General features: G+C 43.8%; 1 protein-coding gene, 2 non-coding genes and 1 pseudogene across 4 annotated transcripts; 1 reads left to right on the top strand and 3 right to left on the bottom strand.

The window, feature by feature from the left end:
* Positions 1-74: 74 nt before the first annotated feature.
* LOC115898984 lies at positions 75-2,126 on the bottom strand (annotated as a pseudogene). The gene has a single exon (XR_004058608.1). The product of XR_004058608.1 is annotated as an uncharacterized LOC115898984 (transcript).
* A 1,605-nt stretch (positions 2,127-3,731) lies between these two features.
* Positions 3,732-12,373, top strand: LOC104670529 (protein FAM231D-like). The gene is given in 4 exon segments (XM_030934916.1): positions 3,732-4,068; positions 4,071-4,126; positions 4,128-4,337; positions 12,248-12,373. Coding segments are annotated over 4 exon segments (729 nt in total).
* TRNAG-CCC lies at positions 8,587-8,657 on the bottom strand. Its single transcript has one exon. It is a non-coding gene; the product is annotated as a tRNA-Gly (tRNA).
* An 865-nt stretch (positions 12,374-13,238) lies between the features above and the next one.
* On the bottom strand, positions 13,239-13,311 carry TRNAV-CAC. The gene has a single exon. It is a non-coding gene; the product is annotated as a tRNA-Val (tRNA).
* Between the last annotated feature and the right edge of the window lie 6,982 nt (positions 13,312-20,293).

The following is a 20,293-nucleotide window of genomic DNA, read 5'->3' as shown; positions in this document are numbered from 1 at the left end:
GCGAGCGGCTGTTTTCTCTTCCTTCTTCTGTCTGAGGCGACAGTTCCCCTGTGCTCTGGGAGGACGTTGGCCTTCTAAGGGTCGCTCTTTGCTCCTGGAGTCCTCTCACAAGGCCATTCCCTCCCTACTTTCTTCAAAACAAAGAGCCTGCAGGCGACACACCGTAGGGCTCCGCGAGGGACACCAAGGCCACGAGTCCCGAGTCCTGGAGCGAGTTGCAGCGAGCCGGCGGCAGCTCACCACTGGTCTAGAGATGTGCCTTTGCTAGGCGGCAGCAAATGACGAGACGGTCGCGAGTCGCCAGGTTTGGAGTCGCGCACCAGGTTGCCAGGAGGAGGCGGGAGCCGGGAGGGGCCCGGGGTGAGACGGGGATACCCTCTGCATCATAAAGTACCCAGACCCCGGCACCCTCAACATCATAAGGAATCAGACGGATGCGGAAACCGAAACGGGCTGGATAGGAAACTCTTTCCAGGAAGGCTCCGGGGCCCTCAACTGGTCTCCGTCCTTCCCCTGCAACCTGTGACACCTGCGATTTTCCCATTTTAGGCGATGGCAACGCCACCCTTCCGTTTGCTCCGGGCAAAACTTCGAGAGTTCCCTCTGACGCTGGAGTTTTTTCCTCAGATCCAAAATCCAATTGGTCACCAACTCGTGATTTACCATCGGCCAAGTGCGTGGGCATTGACCTACAAGCGAGTTTCTCCACCTCCGCAGAATTGCTACTTAGGGGTGGGGGAGGGGCCCCTCCGCGGTGAATTGTAAGGTGCTTAGCAGCATCCATCGCCTCCGCTGACTAGATACATGCCAGGGGGTTAACATTCTCCCTTCCGCTTCCCCCAGTCGTGGCCTAGTGTCCCAGCGGGGATGGGACAGGCGTGTGAGAGCGAAGTTGCCCCCAGTGGAGAACCATTGCTGCGCGTTGTCCTGCTCTCTGAACTTGTGCAGAGGACTCTCCAGGTGAAGACTCAAGGATCGATCCAGCTCAAGACACCCTCGCTCCCCCTCACAGTCAGAACTTAGGATTTAGGCTTTAACATCTTGACATCATGAGATTCTAATCCTTTAGGTCCTCCAAATCGGCCTCTTCCGAGCCTGTTGACCAGGGCCAGCCAGGCAGAGGGCTGGGTTCGTTCGACGAGTCTCCTCTCGCCCCTCCTGGACCTTCAGGCTTCTTTCGGTTGCAGAGAAGCTTTATGGGCCACTTCCTTCAGCACCCCCGGGGGCAGGTGCGCGGTGCGCAGGGAAGAAGAGGGTTTGACTGCGGTTCGCAAACCCCAGCGCCCAACCTCCACCCCTCTGCGCGCACTCTTCCAGGCTCCTGCTGGTCCCACTCGCCGGGAGTTAGGTCTCAGGTCAGCCTGAGCTCTCAAGACGCCCAGGCCCGGAAGGAAGCATAGGGGGAAACCAGCTGCTCACTTCGGTCCTGTCCGGAAGGGATCCCTTGCTGACTTGAAAGAAAGGCGGCGAGTCCTGTCCTGTTGGGTAGGCGGAAGAGAGATCAAAGGGAAGACAAGAAAAATCCTGTGAGGTTTCAGGATTTAAAGTTACCATGAAGTCGACCTAACCTCCTCTGGAGGTCCTCCCGGTCCTCCGTGGCTGGAGAGGGTGAATCGAGTTTCCATCTCCAGTTTGTCGAGGCGGACAAAGCCGATGGCAATGGGCCTGTCCACTATCTTCTTTCATATGCACAAAATGTCAGCTCTTCCTGTTTCTAACTTACAACATGCCACCTGATGACCAGCTTAGCAAATTAGAGACCCTCCTGGGATTCCATCTCTGTCTTAGTTCGGGTTTCTATAACAACGTACCATAAACTGGGTGGCGTTCTAATTCACAACAGAAATTTATTTCTCACAGTTCTGGAGATTGGTCCGAGATCAAGGTGCCAACATAGTAGGGTTATGGTGAGGGACTTTTTTTCTGGTTGTAGACTGCCACCTTCTCATTGTATCTTCGGGGGCAGAAAGAAGGCGAGAGAGCTCCCCGGGGTCCCTTTTATAAGGGCATTAGTCCCATTCAGACTAATGGGACTAAATCCAGACTCTGTGCTGAGTGTTGCGGATTTTTTGCATGTTCATCCTCCCTGCAGACAACTGGAGATGTATTGTCCCCAGAGGGTACAATAGAGAATCTTCGGTCACAAGTCAGCAACCAGTCTAGTGAGTGAGAGCATGTGTCCGACTCTGAAATGAGAGTGTATTAGTCCGTTTTCACGCTGCTGACAAAAACATGCCAGAGTCTGGGAAGAAAAAGAGGTTTAATTGGACTTACATTTCCACATGGCTTGGGATGCCTCAGAATCATAGTGGGAAGCAAAAGACACTTCTTACATGGCAGCAACAAGAGAAAATAAGAAAGAAGCAAAAGCAGAAACCCCTGAAAAACCCATCAGATAGTGAGACTTATTCACTATGAGGAGAATAGCACGGGAAAGACCCACCCCCACGATTCAATTACCTCCTCCTAGGTCCCTCCCACAACACATGGGGATTCTGGGAGATACAATTCAAGTTCAGATTTCGGTTAGGGCACAGCCAAACCATATCAGAAAGGGATGAAGTGACAGCATGTCCTGATGTGTGTGATGGTTTTATGAGTTATTACCTATTTCAAAATTTATTGCTATGTGTGAAAAAGAACAAAGACTTGTACTATCTGACTTTAAGGCTGACCATAAGCTATTATAGACAAGGCATCAGAAGTGACAAATAGATAAACAGACTGAGTTAAGAGACCTGAAACTGATCCATAGCTATACGGTCAATAAATGGGTTTTCAATGAAAGCAGTTCAATAGAACAAAATAAACCATTTCAATTAATGGACTTTCATATGGAGGTAGGGGAAGCCAATGATGTTATTCTCCCTCACTCTACACACAAAAGTAACTTGAGGCGCATTATAGACCAAAACTTAAAAGTTAAAGACATAAAGCATTTCAAGCATACTTTGTGACTTGTTGGTAGGCAAAGATTTTCAAGGATACTTTGTGACTTGTTGGTAGGCAAAGATTAGCCTACCAACAAGTAGGACACAGAAAAAATATATATCTATATGAAAGACATGATAAATTAGACTTCATCAACATTAGCCATACTTTCTCATCAAAAGATACCACTAAGACAGTGAAAAGGCAAGCAAGCCACACACAGAGAGAGAGTAGTCACAAAATGTATCTGACCTCCACACCCTGTAATTATTATTACTGTGTCTGGTACACTGCACCCAGTTTCTGCTGGAGTATTTCCCGGGTGTCTCTAATGAGTAAGAGAGGGCCCCATGGGATATTCCTACAGTTCCCAGACGAACAGTGGGAAAGACTCCACGTTGACCAACCCCAAGGGGCCTGAAAACTCAGGTCCTCAAGGAGGGTAGAGGATACCTGGACCCTGACCCAGACCCCTGGATGGGCTGTGCCAAGAGACCCAGCAAGGGAAGGGATTCCCTCCTGCCTCAGGTTCTGTGTTCTTCTGTGGTTAGACGACCTGAACCCAACTCCCTCCCCAAGCACTGGAGTTGGGGCTTTTCCAAGGGCTGGGAATCTTGCTGTCCTAAGGATAGCGAGCAAGGGGGTCGAGGAGGAGCTTGGGTAGTGGAGGAGGGGAAACCGGGTAAGATGCGTGAAGCGGTCAGCTACACAAGGCACAGACAGGACCTGCTGGGACCCAAGCGCCTTCATGTGAAGCTTGGTCTTGGGCCACCTTGTTCCTCAAAGGGGTGCCTACTTCCATGGGGTCTTCAAAGGGGCTGTGGAAAGAGAGGCCTTCAGCCCACACCTCTGAATGCTTTTCCACCACAGCATGCCCTGTAGCCTGTATCCTGCTGGCGTGGAACAGTCAGACCCCTGCACGGCTGCAGAGCCTCTGTACTGGGTGGCATCCCAGCCTGAGTGCCACAGCTCAGTGGGTAGGCCCCCGAGCAAGTAGAGAGGAGGGCACCTTTTGGACAGAATGTGTGGGACAAGAGCGATGGCTCATCCGTTCAGGTTACTCACAAAATGAGAGTCAGGAAGATCAGGGCACAGACCTGATTTCCCACACAGGGCTGAAAGCAGACAACCGGAGGGAGGCAGCACCTGGGCCAATGAGGTAGAAGACAGAAGACCACAGTATACTCCTGCCCTCAAACCTCAACCCCTCCCACACACATCCTCCACGCCCCCTAACCACCTTCCTCAGAAGTGTAATGGGAATCCAGATATCCCCTGGCCTGGTTGCTGCAGGAGGCACAGTAGCCTGGAGGATCCTGAGACAGTTGTGGGAAGATGTGGATTGTCTAACTGGAGGTTGGGAGTCCAGGGTGCAGAAGGAGAAGCTTGGAGTGCAGGATTTGGTGGTATGTGTGTGGCAGCAGGCGAAAGAGACAACTAAGCCACTTGAAATACCATGAGAGATCAAATTTAGAAAATTCCCGGGGACGTATGCATGTAGGCATTCACGAGATCCAGAAAACAGCTGCTGCATAACTGCATGTTGCAAGCAAGCCCTAAGTTGCTGATTTTTAAACAGCCTGATGGGTTCACAAAGGCAATTTCTGAATAGTCTTTTTTTTTTTTTTTTTTTTTTGAGATGGAGTCTCGCTCTGTCACCCAGGCTGGAGTGCTGTGGCCGGATCTCAGCTCACTGCAAGCTCCGCCTCCCGGGTTCACGCCATTCTCCCGCCTCAGCCTCCCGGGTAGCTGGGACTACAGGCGCCGGCCACCACGCCCGGCTAGTTTTTTGTAGTTTTTAGTTGAGACGGGGTTTCACCGTGTTAGCCAGGATGGTCTCGATCTCCTGACCTCATGATCCGCCCGTCTCGGCCTCCCAAAGTGCTGGGATTACAGGCTTGAGAATTTCTGAATAGTCTTAAAAGCCGGGGTGCACTAAAGCCACTGTACCCTGCAGCCCAGGATCCCAGTAAGTTCTTTGACCATTTATGGAAGATTTTTGGAGTTGTCCTTGGTAACCCCCAAGAATGTCTTGGTTAGGAGTAGAATTTTAGATGTCATCATTTTAAAAATTAAAAGTTTAAAACTGTGGAACTCATAGATAAAATTAAGAGAATACATTCACTATCCTGAGTAGAAAGATTTCTTATAGAACATAACAGGCTTTAAAAATAAAGAAAAAATTTCGTCAAATTAAATGCTTTGAGAACTAAAATTAAAATCCAAAGCCATCCAACCAACTGGACAGACCCCATCTTGGCCAAGGAGATCCCAGAGAAGTGTTAAATACTGAGTTCCTGACCAGTATTTGGAAGGTCAGACACCTGTCCTTATTCTCTCTCCCTTTTGTGGTTTAGACGTAACTGACCGGCATTATTGTTAAAATAGAGATCATAAGACTGACAGAACAGACTCCTTACAATAGTAAGATATTATATTATAAACAAGACCTAAGGCCATGCCAGGCAAGGTTAAGTCATGCACTCCTCAACTTAAAAAATAAACCATGTTCTATCTGCCAGGTTTTTTTTTTTTTTTTTCTTCTTTCTTTTTTTCTCTAGCTAAGCAAGCACTGGCCTTGAGATAAGCAATGCTGAAGCACTTGCAGCTCACCCATTACCATAAACTGCCTGAGCCCTCCCTACACAAGCCATAACTACAGCCTTGATTGGACAAGAGACTGATTTCAGTAACTTTCTCCTGATAAGAGACCACTGGCTGTGGACTAGTTCTGGACAGTTTACAGAGGCTGTGCACTTGATTGCCTTTGTGTCCCTGCTTCACCTTTTGAAGCATAAGGCCTAACTATAATGTATTTAAATATTGTCTCCACCCCAAAGTGAACATGGGTTGCATGTGACAGGCATGTTTACTCAGCATGCATGCAGCAGGATCCCTTCATGAATATTCAGAGCTCCTCCTATTCCCTGTTGAATATATGCGGCCAACCAGATCAACATAAATCACTATTCTCCCCTCCCCTCCCTGGAAACCTATTTTTCAGGTTTCAGCAGGAAGGTATGCCTCCCAGTCTGGCAGAATGGCCACCTTGCAGGCTGTAACCCTTTATAAAAAATAAAATCTCCTTTCTAAATTTATAAATTGTGTGATTTTTTCAGTTGACAGCTTTCAGTTGTCAGTCAAGTCACTGGGAAAAGTCCTTTGCAATATATTTATTTGAAAAATGACGGATTTCCTGAATATATAAGAGAACTTTTATAAATCACTAATATAGAGCTAAGCCAAATAAAATCAGGCAAAATATTCAAATAGGTCTTTGCAAAGGAGAATTTCTTATATGCTGGAAGCCATAAGAAAATATGCTTCATAGTATTGCTCATTAGGCAAGTACAAATTAATTCCACACAAAGACACCACTAACCACTCACCAGTGTATGGGTATTTTATTTTATTATTATTACTATTTTTCTGAGACAGGGTCTCACTCTGTCACCCAAGCTGGAGTGCAACGGTGCGATCTTGGCTCTCTGCAACCTCCCCCTCCTGAGTAGCTGGGACTACAGGTGCATGCCACCATGCCCAGCTAATTTTTGTATTTTTAGTAGAGACGGGGTGTCGCCATGTTGGCCAGACTGGTCTGAGAGCACAGCTACATTTAACAAAGTTAGTACACCAAATGCTGACAAGAATTTGGTGCCACTTCAACTGTCACTGCTGGTGAAAAAACATTCTAGAAGACTGGCAATTTATACCAATGTTAAACTTATACTCAGGTCATGACCCAGCAATTGAAGTACTTCCATGAATCTCAAGTGCACAAAAAGACTGTTACAAGAATATTCATTACAAGAATTCAGTAACACTCCAATTGAGAAGTGATCCATGAAACTACGTGGATGTATCTCATGAGTATAATGAACATAACTGCAGAAAAAAGGCCAGATACAAAAGATATGTCCATTCACTCATGAGAACTTTAAGAATAGGCAATTGTAACCTATGGGAATAGACATCAGAATGGTGATTAACTAAGAGGACACAGGGTGGGAATTGCCTGGAAAGGGGCTCTAACAGGCCTTTCTCAGATGATGACAATTTTCTATAACTTGAGCTGGGTAGTGATTACATTTATCAAAATTAAACAAATTGCACTAAAAATTTGTGCACTTTATGTGAACTGTAGTTTATTTACTATTCGCATTGCTTGAACCTGGGAGACAGAGGTTGCAGTGAGCCGAGATTGAGCCATGGCACTCCAGCCCGGGTGGCAGAACAAGACTACATCTCAAAAATAATAATAATAGTAGTAATTTACTGTTCTCATAAAAATTAGCGGATGCGGAATGGAGGCAAGCCGGTGTAGATCATGACAAGTAGTTTAGATTTTATTGTAAACTCATTAAAAGCTCGTTCTCGTTTTGTGTTTTTAAAAATCCCACTGATTCAGCCGTTTTCTCTACCAGAAAATACTATAACCACATTATTTCATCAGTGGAAGCTACAGACAAAGGGCTCTTGAGAGGCGGCATCTTCACCTATGGGAATTTTTTCTGCTCAATTGTGAGACAAAGGGCATGTCCAGGTTTTCCTTTTGGTCAGGCCACCCCCTAGTTTATGCACAGCGGGCTAAACTCCAGAAGCTGGAGCCCTTCTAGGCCAGCGGTTTACTCTGCTCTCTGGAGGCTGCTAGGATTAAAGGCAAAGCAAAGGACAGGTCTATTAGCTACAATCGACAGATAGAAAACACTGCTGTGACTCAGATTTGAACCCAGGTTGTGGGAACCACAACTACAAGTATTAACCACTACACGGCCACAAGGCCTGCTGACAACCATTGTGCTTCTTATCTTTTTTATGTAAAAACACTCATACTATTTTCTCTGCTTTATTCTTGAACGTCTGGAGATTTTCGTGCTTTTCTCTCTTTCATGTGCTTCTCTGTTTCTCTCTCTCCATTCTGCTACATAATTACAAAAAAAAAATCTCATCTCTTAGGATCCGGCCCCTGCCTCTACAACAAGCCTCCTGGGAAGTCTCATTGTCCCAACAACACCTCTGCCTCCTTTCACTCCTTTTTTTTTTTTTTTTTTTTTTTTTTTTTTGACGGACTCGCTGGAGTGCAGTGGCTCACTGCAACCTCCGCCTCCCGGGTTCAAGCGATTCTTCTGCGTTAGCTTCCCAGGTAGCTGGAATAGCAGGTGCATGCCACCACATTTGGCTAATTTTTGTATTTTTAGTAGAGTCAGGATTTCGCCATGTTAGCCAGGCTGGTCTTGAACTCTTGTCCTCAAGCTATCCATCCACCTCGGCCTCACAAAGTTCTGGGATTACAGGTGTGAGCCACCGTATCCGGCCAAATTTGAGGCCAACACCTGTTGATGCACATTGCCAGACACACAGAATCCCTCGCGGAACACCGATGGGCCCACAAAACACGAGGAGGCCAAGGTGGCTGACGATTTTAGCAAATTCTGTTCACGATGTCTGGGGTACAGCCCGGAGGGTCCACTGGCCAATCCTGCACAAGGACCAGTCTCCGCTGCTCCCCTCATCTCTAGGCAGATTCTTCCCCACACACCTCCCCTTTCTTTGGGCCGTGGAGGCCTCTTGGACCTCTGAGGTGACTACCCCGCCTGCAGCTCCTCTCCTTCTGGGAGCTTCAGGGTAAAGAAGTGTAGAAGAGCAAAAACCTCTTGCATTGGCCGGGAATCGAACCCGGGTCTCCCGCATGGGAGGCGAGAATTCTACCACTGAACCACCAATGCCTCCCCATGGAAACCCCCTGTGGAAGGTGAGAATTCTACCACTGAATCACCAATGCTTCCCTGTACCGGCTTCCTGGAAGATAGCTGAAAAGAGTATCCAGGAAGACTTAGAAACTTGCAAGCGGCTTTTTCAAGAGTCGACTAAAAGCTAACAAACACATCCAAACCAAATGTTTTTATAGGAAACTTTTACTAAACAAAGTTATAAATACCAAAATAGCTCATTTGTCGCATCAAACTCTTAACTCTGAAAAAGGTCTTTCTACCTGCATTACAAACCTTTATAATAAAACATCAGAAATTCATTCATGTTTCTTTTCTCTAATCCTAAATCTTCAATTGTCAACCTCAAACTGCTGCCTTAGTGGTTCTGAGAAGGTAACCTGGTAGTTTAGGTAAGTAAAGTTCTAATCCAGGGAGGAAATAAGAAGCAGAAGCAAAATTAGAATTAGAGGAAAGAGGAAATAAAAGGATAGAATCAAGGTAGAGATAATGAAGAAACAAAGGTTGGTATACTAAGTCTTTTGTCGCTGTTTTTTTGGTAAGAGTAATGATTGGTCTTGTAATCATTATAATACTGTTATTTGTCTGCTTGAAGATGTATAAAGCACTTGAAGGAAATGTGATATAAAAAGATTAATAATGCTTGCAGTCAATATTTCATTTTACAGAGAATCCAATGTCCTAAGTTAATATGCTTGATGTATTAGCTATGTAAGGAGTAGACTAGCTTAAGGAAATATTGACAGTCAAAATATTAGCATATTAGTCTTTTGATGAAGTTCAAATAGTAGAGAGATTTCTTTCCTCAATTTTCCCTGGAGAGATTAAACTGAAGAGAAAAATCCAGAGTTTGTCCCATATGTTGGGTCTGGGAATCATTATGACTTTTTCAAAGACAGAAGCTGTGTGTGACATGGAATCATGCTTCTTCTCTAGCTGAGAGGCCAAGCTAGGTCCAGGCTGAGTCATAAACTTGAGCCCAACAAGGAAATCACCCTTCACATTGACCTAGAAGAGCTTTGACTGTTCTCTGTTCTTTGCCCAACACCCAAGACACACATCAGCTCTGGCCAACAAACCTTAACATATTATCTATATCAACCAGAGCTACATGTATTCCCAAATCTCCTTCTAAAATACAAACCTGTACTTTCTACTCTCAACTTCTAAATTTACAAAGGCCTCATATGCATCTCAGAGTCACAGATGCTAAAACTCAACACACCAGTGAGTTCCCTGTCAGCATCATGTACCACCTTCTATCTCAAAACTCAATGATCAGACCCAAGTACAGCATCTCCCAAAGAGTAGTGCACTGTCCTGGGTGTTTCAACGATCACTAAAACCTGTTTCTAGCCCTGCCTAGCACACTTATCCTCGCCACCATCCATCTTATTTGCCAAGCCAGATCTTTCTTTGGATAAACTCTCGTTTTCACAACACAACAATTTCAGTTCAATTCAAAAAAATAGTGTTTAGGTTTACTGGATACTCCACAAGCTTACTGCCACTTTATTACCACACTTTTCCATCTATCAGCTCTTGCGTCCATTAACATAAGCAGACAAAAAAACTGGACTCCTGGCCAGGTGCAGTGGCTCACGCCTGTAACCCCAGCACTTTGGGAGGCCAAGGCAGGCAGATCACGAGGTCAGGAGATTGAGACCATCCTGACTAACACAGTGAAACCCCGTCTCTACTAAAACTATAAAAAAAAAAAATTAGCTGGGCGTGGGGGCATCCACCTGTAGTCCCAGCTACTTGGGAGGCTGAGGCAGGAGAATTACCTGAACCTGGGAGGCGAAGGTTGCAGTGAACCGAGATCACACCATTGCACTCCAGCCTGAGTGAAAGAGCAAGACTACATCTCAAAAAACAGAAACACAAACAAACAAAACTGGACTCCCTACAGCCACTGTAGCACGCACCACTCACTTGCCACACTGTATGCTAAGTGACCCTTCCACAGCTTAAATCTTCACATAACTTCAGCCTAAAACCATGTAATGTCCCTTTAATTCTTCAGTACAATGATACAGTGATTAATACCTTATTCTCTGTACGCTTCTTCCCTCTGTGCTCATCATTCTAATAGTTCTTGCCAATACTCAAATCCAGGAGCAGCAAACTACTTGACATGTCATAAACTTTTCACAGGTTCATGCCAGTGGATTCCCCGGTGAACCAGCTATCTTAACTCAGGCTTCCATAACAAAATACCACAGACTGGATGGCTTAAACATGAGGAATTTCTTTCCCACAGTTTGAGAGGCTGAGAAGTCCAAGATCAAACTGCCAGCTGATTCGGTTCCCTGGTGAGGGCTCTCTCCCTGGCTTGCAAACTGCTACCTTCTCCTTCTGTCCTCACATGGTGGAGAGAGACAGAACACTTTGGTCTTTCTTCTGTTTCTTATAATGACACTGATCTCATCATGGAGATCCTATGGTCATGACCTCATCTAAACCTGATTACTTCCTAAAGGCCCTACCTCCAAAATACTTTCACATTGGGAGTTAAGGCTTCAATATATAATTTGAAGGGAACACAAACATCCATTCCATTACACTAGCACCTGCATTTGCAATCCAGCCTCTGGGCCAGCCTTAGCAGTGCAGAGCCCAAGGCTTCAATTGACAGGATTTTTATGCTCTCATGCTCTAGCTCCTTGGCTCCGGAAGCTTCACAGAACCAGTAGGGTAATACATCATTTAGCAATTATGCTATAAAACACATGGTGGGTAAAAGAGTGCCCTATTAAGTATTTTGGTTATGTCCCTATTAGTGTGCTTGGCTCAACCTATTAATAGTAAGTAGTGGTTAGCATCCACCTCAGTACCATCCCCTGCAGTCATCCTATCCATTCCATTTTCCTATCCTTGGTTTGCTGATTCAATACTCTTAAGTGATTTACTCCTGGTGCTCTCCTTTTTCCCTCAGAGATATCTTGTGATTTCTTTGATTCTCTCCACCTCTACAGGTTAATAAATCTAATATTTAAAAAAATTTGTAGAGGGATGTTGGGAAGCTGTGAGGAGAGCCCTTGGGCTTTTCGCCTGGGTAAAGTGCAGACTCCTGAAGATTCTGGGCCTTGGCCTCCAGCTGCACTACTGCTGGCCACTTAGCTGTTCTCAGCAGCCTGACCTGGTGCACTGGTGCTGAAGCACACTGCCTCAAGGCCAGAAGGCAAAGCGAGAGTCGTTGGCTATGACCTGGAACCCATTTAGGCAAAATTGAGGGCGCTCAGGGACAAAGCAATAGAGAAGGGTGGGCAATACAGGATGTGTACACTACACATTAGGAATTATATTTACTAAATTGTTGATTACCTAAGCCTCCAGAGAGTAGTTTGGACACTTACCGGTTTGCTGAGGATTATTTGGGGAAGGGGTATGCATGCAAATGTATATACATAATTCGTGTGATTTCACAATATTGACTCTACGAGTTCCAGATGCAGATTTAGAACCTTTTTAAAAAATGTTTTGTTTTGTTGTCTCTCAAATCAGCCAGATCTGCAACTGGATCAGAGTAAAGGGAAGCCAAGCGGGACCCTTAGGAAATGCGCTAAGATGTCATCCACTTTCAGTGTCAGCCTGTGAACATTCAGGCGATAGAAGAGAATGAAGAGAACTTTAAGGAATTTCTGGAACCAAAGCTAATATTAAGCAGGCCTGCTGTGACGCCCTCTTATTGGCAGACCAGTGGAAACTGAAGACTGATCGACAATCTGTCTAGATTGATGAGGTCTAAAATGTATCCACAGCTTCAACTACTTTTCTGTTTGTTTCCCAACCTCGATTAAACTCCCCTGCCCACTCTGAGAGGATTCGCCACCTTTATGTCGGGTCTGGACCCTTTGGAGTCCCACATGGACAAGACAAAAGGGGCATTGCCTTTTCCTACAGGAGCGGGAAGAGCCTTCACAGCGGAGGAAACACAGACTAACAGAGCGCATCCCCATATACTTGAGTCCTGCCGGGTTCCAGCAAATCCAACAAGGCATTCTCTGAAGCTTCTCTGGAAACAGAAGGAGTGTGAGGTTTCTGATAAGACAAGAGGAGCCAAAGAGAGGGGACTCAGTCCTTTCCCTGGCTCTAGAGAACAAACCCAGAAGAGGGGCAGATCCAAAGGAAAAGCGCAAAGGCGGCCCAACCCCACGACCTGAGCGACCCAAGGGTGGCGGATTAAATTGCTTTTACCAGAACAGTTGTTTGCTCACATTAAGAAATCATGGAAGAGGGATTGTGTAAGCAATCTGAGCGTTTTATTCATGAAGGGGTATTGGATTTTGCCAATGCTTTTTCTGCCTCAAGTGGTATAATCATCTCCTTTTTCTTTTTAGTTTGTTGATATGGTGGAGTACACTGATTAATTTTGGAATTAAGGAATTTCTGGAACCAAAGCTAACATTAAGCAGGCCTGCTGTGACGTACTCTTACTGGCAGACCAGTGGAAATTGTAGCCTGGTCGACAATCTGTCTAGATTGATGAGGTCTAAAATGTAGGTCACAGGTTCAACAACTTTTCTGTTTTCCAACCTCGAGTAAACTCACTAAATTTAAAGGCAAAAGCAGACCTGTTTCCGCCCGGTTTCGAACCGGGGACCTTTCGCGTGTGAGGCGAACGTGATAACCACTACACTACGGAAACCACACACACGCGAAGCGACGCAAAATATAATCATGAAAATCTTAGTTCAGCCATTTCTACTATAGTTTACAAATCCGAGATCGCGCCACTGCACTCCAGCCTGGACGACAGAGCGAGAGTGTCTCAAAAAAAGTTTGGAGAAGAAGGTGCCATTTCCCCTAGTTGCTTTTCTTACTGCAGTAGTGACCGCATTGCCTTCACATCTGAAGTCCAAGTGCTTCCACCCTAAGGAATATGCAGACCGCTAGGTCACTGGACGCCAGGCCGCAGCGCCGGCCTCGTTTTGCCTTTGGCTCCAAATGCAGTCGGCGGACGCGACTGAACCTCACCAGAGACTGGTGGGATGTTACCCTTACCAGCGACTGGAGAGCCGAGCTCCCAAAGAGGCCTACTTCATGATAGCCTTAAACCAGGAAATTTCGTGAAATCCCACCCCTCTACGGCCCCATTCCCATATTCCATCTCCTCCCCTGCCCACTCTGAGAGGATACGCCGCCTTTCTGTCGCGTCTGGACCCTTTGGAGTCCCACATGGACAAGACAAAAGGGGCATTGCCTTTTACTACAGGAGCGGGAAGAGCCGTCACAGCGGAGGAAACACAGACTCACAGCGCGCATCCCCACATACTTGCACCCTGCCAGGCGCCAGCAAACCCAGCAAAGCACTCTCTGAAGCTTCTCTGGAAAAGGACGGAGTGTGAGGTTCCTGATAAGGCAAGAGGAGCCAAAGAGAGGGGACCCAGTCCTTCCCTTGGCTCGAGAGAACAAACCCAGAAGAAGGGCAGATTCAAAGGAAAAGCGCAAAGGCGGCCCAACCCCACGACCTGAGCGAGCCAAGGGTCGCGAGTTAAATTGCGTTTATCAGAACAGTTGTTTGCTCACTGTCCCAAAGCCCTCCAAGGGGCAAAGAAAACACTGGCATGGCACCAATCGCAGAAGCGGGCAGCATTGACATCCAGGAACGGGCGTGAAAAAGCAGGGATCGTCTCTCCCCTATCCCCTGTATGGCTGCAGACGTAGCTAGCAGTGGTTCTTTTCTCCAGGACCCAGTGAGTGTGCACTAGGACAGAACACTATTTATATTATTCATGGTGGCACCACCCAGGCTGAAAGTGAGCCTGTGCTGCTTCGGTTTTCAGGAAGGACGGGCCCAATTCTTCCTCCCTATACAAAGCTGCAGTGCCCTGGCAATGGAGGACAGATCATGGAGTTGCCTGCCCTGGACTCGGGGAAGAGGCTCTGCCCTAAACCCCATTTTAGTGGTAGCTGTCAGAGTGGCATATCCATAGACTTCAGCTGCACCACAGCCAGGAACCGAAGGACAAAGTCTTTATAAAATGAAGGTTATGAGCTCTGTGACACGGGCATGATAGGGAAGCGGATCACATTCTTGCCTACTCAGGAGGAGGAGCTACAGCACCTCTGCCGCTTCCCCTGAGGCCTCAGCACACCCCAACATGATCTCTTGCCACCATCCTGTCAGGGCAGGTTTTTCCACTGGACACCAGCCTACCTACCCGCCCTTACTCTTAAGCACCATCTACTGGACTGCATCCTAAACTGGACCACTGAATAAAAAAACCCTGCTACCCAAAGGGCTTAGTGCTAGTCCATGAAATAAGCTTCCTGAGAATTCCCTACCCTCAGCCCCCAACAGGGGTTAGTGTGTTAGCTTTTACTTCCAGTACATCACCACAACAAGCAGCATCTGAGAAAGCTACTGCTCAGAAGCTACCTACAACCAAGAAACACATACAGAGATAGGGCCCCCCAAAAGCACCCAGAAATGAAGCCAAACAATCATACACAACACATACCACAGTCATAGCATCAAGGAAAAAAAAAGAATAAAAAAAATTAAAAATCTTCATCCAAACAATACCAAATTCAAAAATAAGAAGCAACAGCTTCCTCAGATGAGAAGGAATCAGTGCAAGAACTCCAGTGTACCCAGAGTATTTACACACTTCCAAAGGATTGTACTAGTTCCTAGCAATGGATCCTAGTCAGACTGAAATGTCAGAAATGACAGATAAGAATTCCAAATACGTATTGCAAGGAAACTCAATGAGATCTAAGAAAAAGTTGAAGGCCAATGCAAAGAAACCAGAAAAACAATACAGAATATGAAAGACAAGAAAACTATATTAAGAAAAAAACAACTACAACTTCTATAATTGAAAAATTCACTAAAGGAATTTCAAAACACATTGAAAGCTTTAACAATAGACTACACAAGCAGAAGAATGAATTTCAGAGCTTGAAGGTTGGTCTTTCAAATTCACCTAGTCAGACAAAAATAAAGAAAAAATAGTTTTTAAAAATGAACAAAGCTTTTGAGAATTATGAGGTTATGTAAAGCGATCAAATCTATGACTTATTGGCGTTCCGGAGAGAGAAGAAGAAAAAGTAAGCAACCTGGAAAACATATTTGAAGGAATAATTCAGGAAATAATTTTCCTAGTCTTACTAGAGAGATTGATATTCAGATACAAGATTCAGACAACTTCTGCAACATACTACACAAGATAACCATTGCAAAGCATACAGTCATCAGACTTTCCAAGATCAATGTGAAAGAAAAAATCTTAAAGGCAGCTGAAGAAAAGGACCAAATTATCTCTAAAGGAAATCCCACCAGACTAACAGCAAACTTCTCAACCGAAATCTTACAAGTCAGAAGAGACTGGGGCCTATTTTTAGCCACCTAAAAGAAAAAAAAAGTGCCTGTCAAAGTTTCATACTCTGCCAAACTAAGCTTCATAAATGAAGGAGAAATAGTTTTTCCCAGAGAAATGCTAAGGGAATTCATTAACACCAGACAGACTCTAAATAAATGTTCAAAGGAGTTCTAAACATGGATGGTACTTGCTACCATAAAAGCACATGTAATTACAAAGCTCATAGACCCTATAAAGCAGTACATAATTGGGTCTACAAAGCAACTAGCTTAACACTATGACAGGAATAACACCTCACACATGAATATTAACCTTGAATGTAAACGGCCTAAAAGCTCCACTTAACAGGCATAGAGTAGTCCAGGCATGATGGCTCACACCTGTAATCTCAGCACTTTGGGAGGCCAAGGCGGGCAGATCACTTGAGGTCAGGAGTTCGAAACCAGCCTGGCCAATATGGTGAAACTTCATCTCCACTAAAATACAAAAATTAGCTAGGTGTGGTGGTGGGTGCCTGTAATGCCAGCTACTCGGGAAGCTGAGGCAGGAGAATCACTTGAACCCAGGAAGCAGAGTCTGCAGTGAGCAAAGATCGCACCACTAAACTCAGCCTGGGTGACAGAGTGAGACTCCATTAAAAAAAAAAAAAAAAAAAGGCATAGGGTGGCAAATTGGAAAAAAAAAAAAAATCAAACTTTCTGTGGCCTTTAAGAGAGACCTATCTTACATGTTATAGCTCCCAGAGGCTCAAAGTAAAGGGATAGAGAGAGATCTGTTATGCAAATGGAAAACAAAAAAGATCAGGAGTTGCTATTCTTATATCTAGTAAAACAGACTAAACCAACAACAGTTAAAAAAAAAAAAAAGGACAAAGAAGGGCATTATGTAATCAGAAAGCATTCAATTCAACAAGAAGATTTAACTATCCTAAATATATATGCACCTCACACTGAAGCACCCAAATTTATAAAACAAATACTACTAGACCTAAGCAAAGAAATAGCCATACTATAATAGTGGAGGACTTCAACATCCCACTGACAGCACTAGACAGATCACCTAATAAAGAAACTTTGGACTTAAATTGGACTCTTGACCAAATGAACCTAATAGATATCTATAGAATACTCTATCCAACAACCACAGAATATACATTATTCTCTTCTGTGCACAGAACATTCTCTAAGATTGACCACATAGTCATAAAGCAAGTCTCAATAAATTTTTTAAATGAAATTATATCAAGTATCTTCTCAGACAACAGTAAATAAAAGCAGAAATCAATGCCAAGAGGAACTCTCAAAACCACACAAATACATGGAAACTAAACAACAGAATCATTTTTGGGCAAACAAAATTAAGGCAGAAATAAAAAAAAATGGAAACAAATGAAAGTAGAGACACAATGTGTCAAAAACTCTGGAATACAGCAAAAGCAGTGTTAAGAGGAAAGTGTATAGCATTCAATACCTACCTTGAAAAGCTAGAAAGATCTCAAATTAACAACATAATATCACACCTACAGAACTAGAAAAAGAAGAAGAAACAAAACCCAAAGCTAGGAGAAGGAAAGAAATAACTAAGATCAGAGCAGAACAAAATGAAACAGAGACCAAAAAAAAAAAAAAACCACAAAGGATCATGAAATGAAAAGTTGGTTATTTGAATGATTGATAGACCACTAGCTAGATTAACCAGAAAAAAAAGATCCAAATAAGCGCAATCAGAAATTACAAAGGTGACATTACAACTCATACCACAGAAACACAAAAGATCCTCAGCGACTACTATGAGAATCTCTATATACACAAACTACAAAACCTAGAGGAAATAGTTAAATTCCTGGAAGCGCACAACTTCTTAAGATTGAACCAGGAAGAAACTGAAATCCTGAACAGACCAATAATGAGTTATGTAATTGAATCAGTAATAAAAGTTCTACTAATCTGAAAGAGCCCTGGACCAGACAGAATTTTACAACTGAATTCTACCAGACATGCAAAGAAGAGCTGGTACCAATCTTACTAAAACTATTCCAAAAAATTGAGGATGAGGGATTCCTAACTCATTCTATGAAACCACTATCATCCTGATACAAAAATCTGGCAGGGACACAATAAAAAAAGAAAACTACAGGCCAATATCTCTGATGAACATAGATGCAAAAATTCTCAACAAAATACTAGCAAACTGAATCCAGCAACACATCAAAAAGATAATTCATCATGATCAAGTGGGCTTTATGCCTAGGATGCAAAGATGGTTCAACAGATGCAAAAAATATATGCTATTCACTGCATAAACAGAATTAAAAAAAAAAACATATGATTATCCCAATAGATGCATAAAAAGCATTCAATAAAATCTTACATCCCTTGCATGATACACACCTTCAACAAACCAGGCATCAAAGGAACATAACTCAAAATAATAAGAGCCATCTGTGACAAACCCATAGCCAACATCATACTGAATAGGCAAAAGTTGGAAGCATTTCCCCTAACAACTGGAACAAGACAAGGATGTCCACTCTCACCACTCCTATTCAACACAGTACTGGAAATCCTGGCCACAGCAATCAGTCAGGAGAAATAAAAGCCATCCAAATAGGAAAAGGGGAAGTCAAATTATCTCTGTTCACCAAAGACATGATCCTGTATCTAGAAACCACTAAAGATTCCTCCAAAATACTCCTAGACTTGATAAACAAGTTCAGTAAAATTTCAGGTTACAGCATCAGGATACAAAAATCAGTAGCATTTCTATACACTAAAAATGCTCGAGCTGAGAGCCAAATCAAGAACTTAATCCCATTTACAATAGCCACACACACACACACACAGAAAAAATAAACAAAACACCTAGGAATATATTTAACCAAGGAGGTCAAAGATCTGTACTGGGAGAACTACAAAACACTGATGAAAGAAATAATAGACAACACAAACAAATGGGAGAACATTCCATGCTTGTGGACTGGAAGAATCAATATTGTTAAAATGAGCATTCTGGGCAAAGCAATCTAAAGATTCAACGCAATTCCTATCAAGTTACCAATGTCATTTTTTACAGAATTAGAAAAAACATTATAAAATTCTTATGGAGCTGGACATGGTGGTTCACACCTGTAATCCCAGCACTTTGGGAGGCTGAGGCAGGAGGATCCCTTGAGGTCAGGAGTTAGAGGGCAGCCTGGCCAATATGGTGAAACCTCGTCTCTACCAAAACACACAAAAATTAGCAGGCGTGGTGGCACACATCTATAGTCCCAGCTACTTCAAGAGACTGAGATGGGAGAATCACTTGAACCCAGAGGCAGAGGTTGCAGTGAACTGAGCTTATGCCACTACACTCTAGCCTGGGTGACAGAGTGAGACCCTGTCTCAAAAAAAAAAAAAAAAAAAAAAAAAAAAAAAAAAAAAAAATCCCCATGGAACCAAAAAAGAGCCCGAATGGTTAAGGAATCCAAAGCAAAAAGAACAAATCCAGAGACATCACATTACCTAACTTCAAACTATACTACAAGGCTATAGCAACAAAAACAGCATGGTACTGGTACAAAAATAGACACATGAATCAGTGGATAAGAATAGAGAACCCAGAAATAAAGTCACACACCTACAGCCAACTGATCTTTAACTAAGTTGACAAAAATAAACAATGGGGAAAATGATACCCTATTCAAAAAATGGTGCTGGGAAAACTGGCTAGCCAAACGCACAAGAATAAAACTGGACCCCCACCTCTCACCATATACAAAAATTAATTTGAGATGGTTTACAGGCTTAAATATAGGATGTCAAACTATAAAAATGCTAGAAGAAAACCTAGGAAAATCTCTTCTCGACATTGGCCTATGACTAAGACCTCAAAAGCAAATGCAACAAAAATGAAAATTGACAAATGGGACTTAAATGTAAAAAGCTTCTGCACTACAAAAGAAATAATCAACAGAGTAAACAGTCAACCTACAGAATGGGAGAAAATATTTGAAAACTACGCATCTGACAAAGGACTAATATCCAGACTCTATAAGGAACTTAAATCAACAAGAGAAAGCCAAATAACCCTATTTTAAAAATGGGCAAAGGACATGGGTAGACACTTATCAAAAAAAGACATACAAGCAGTCAACAAACATATGAAAAAATGCACAACATCACTAATTATCAGAGAAATGCAAATTAAAACTACAGTGAGATATCATCTCACAGTAGTCAGAATGGCTATATTCTAAGCATAAGGCAACTGTGCTCTTCACAATTTCTCAATGTTTACTCACATTGAGAAGCAGGTTCTGTC

This window comes from Rhinopithecus roxellana, chromosome 8 (genome assembly GCF_007565055.1).
Source record: "Rhinopithecus roxellana isolate Shanxi Qingling chromosome 8, ASM756505v1, whole genome shotgun sequence".
NCBI lineage: Eukaryota > Metazoa > Chordata > Mammalia > Primates > Cercopithecidae > Rhinopithecus > Rhinopithecus roxellana.
The sequence above is the reverse complement of the archived record's forward strand: the minus strand, read 5'-3'. Positions and strand labels throughout refer to the sequence as shown.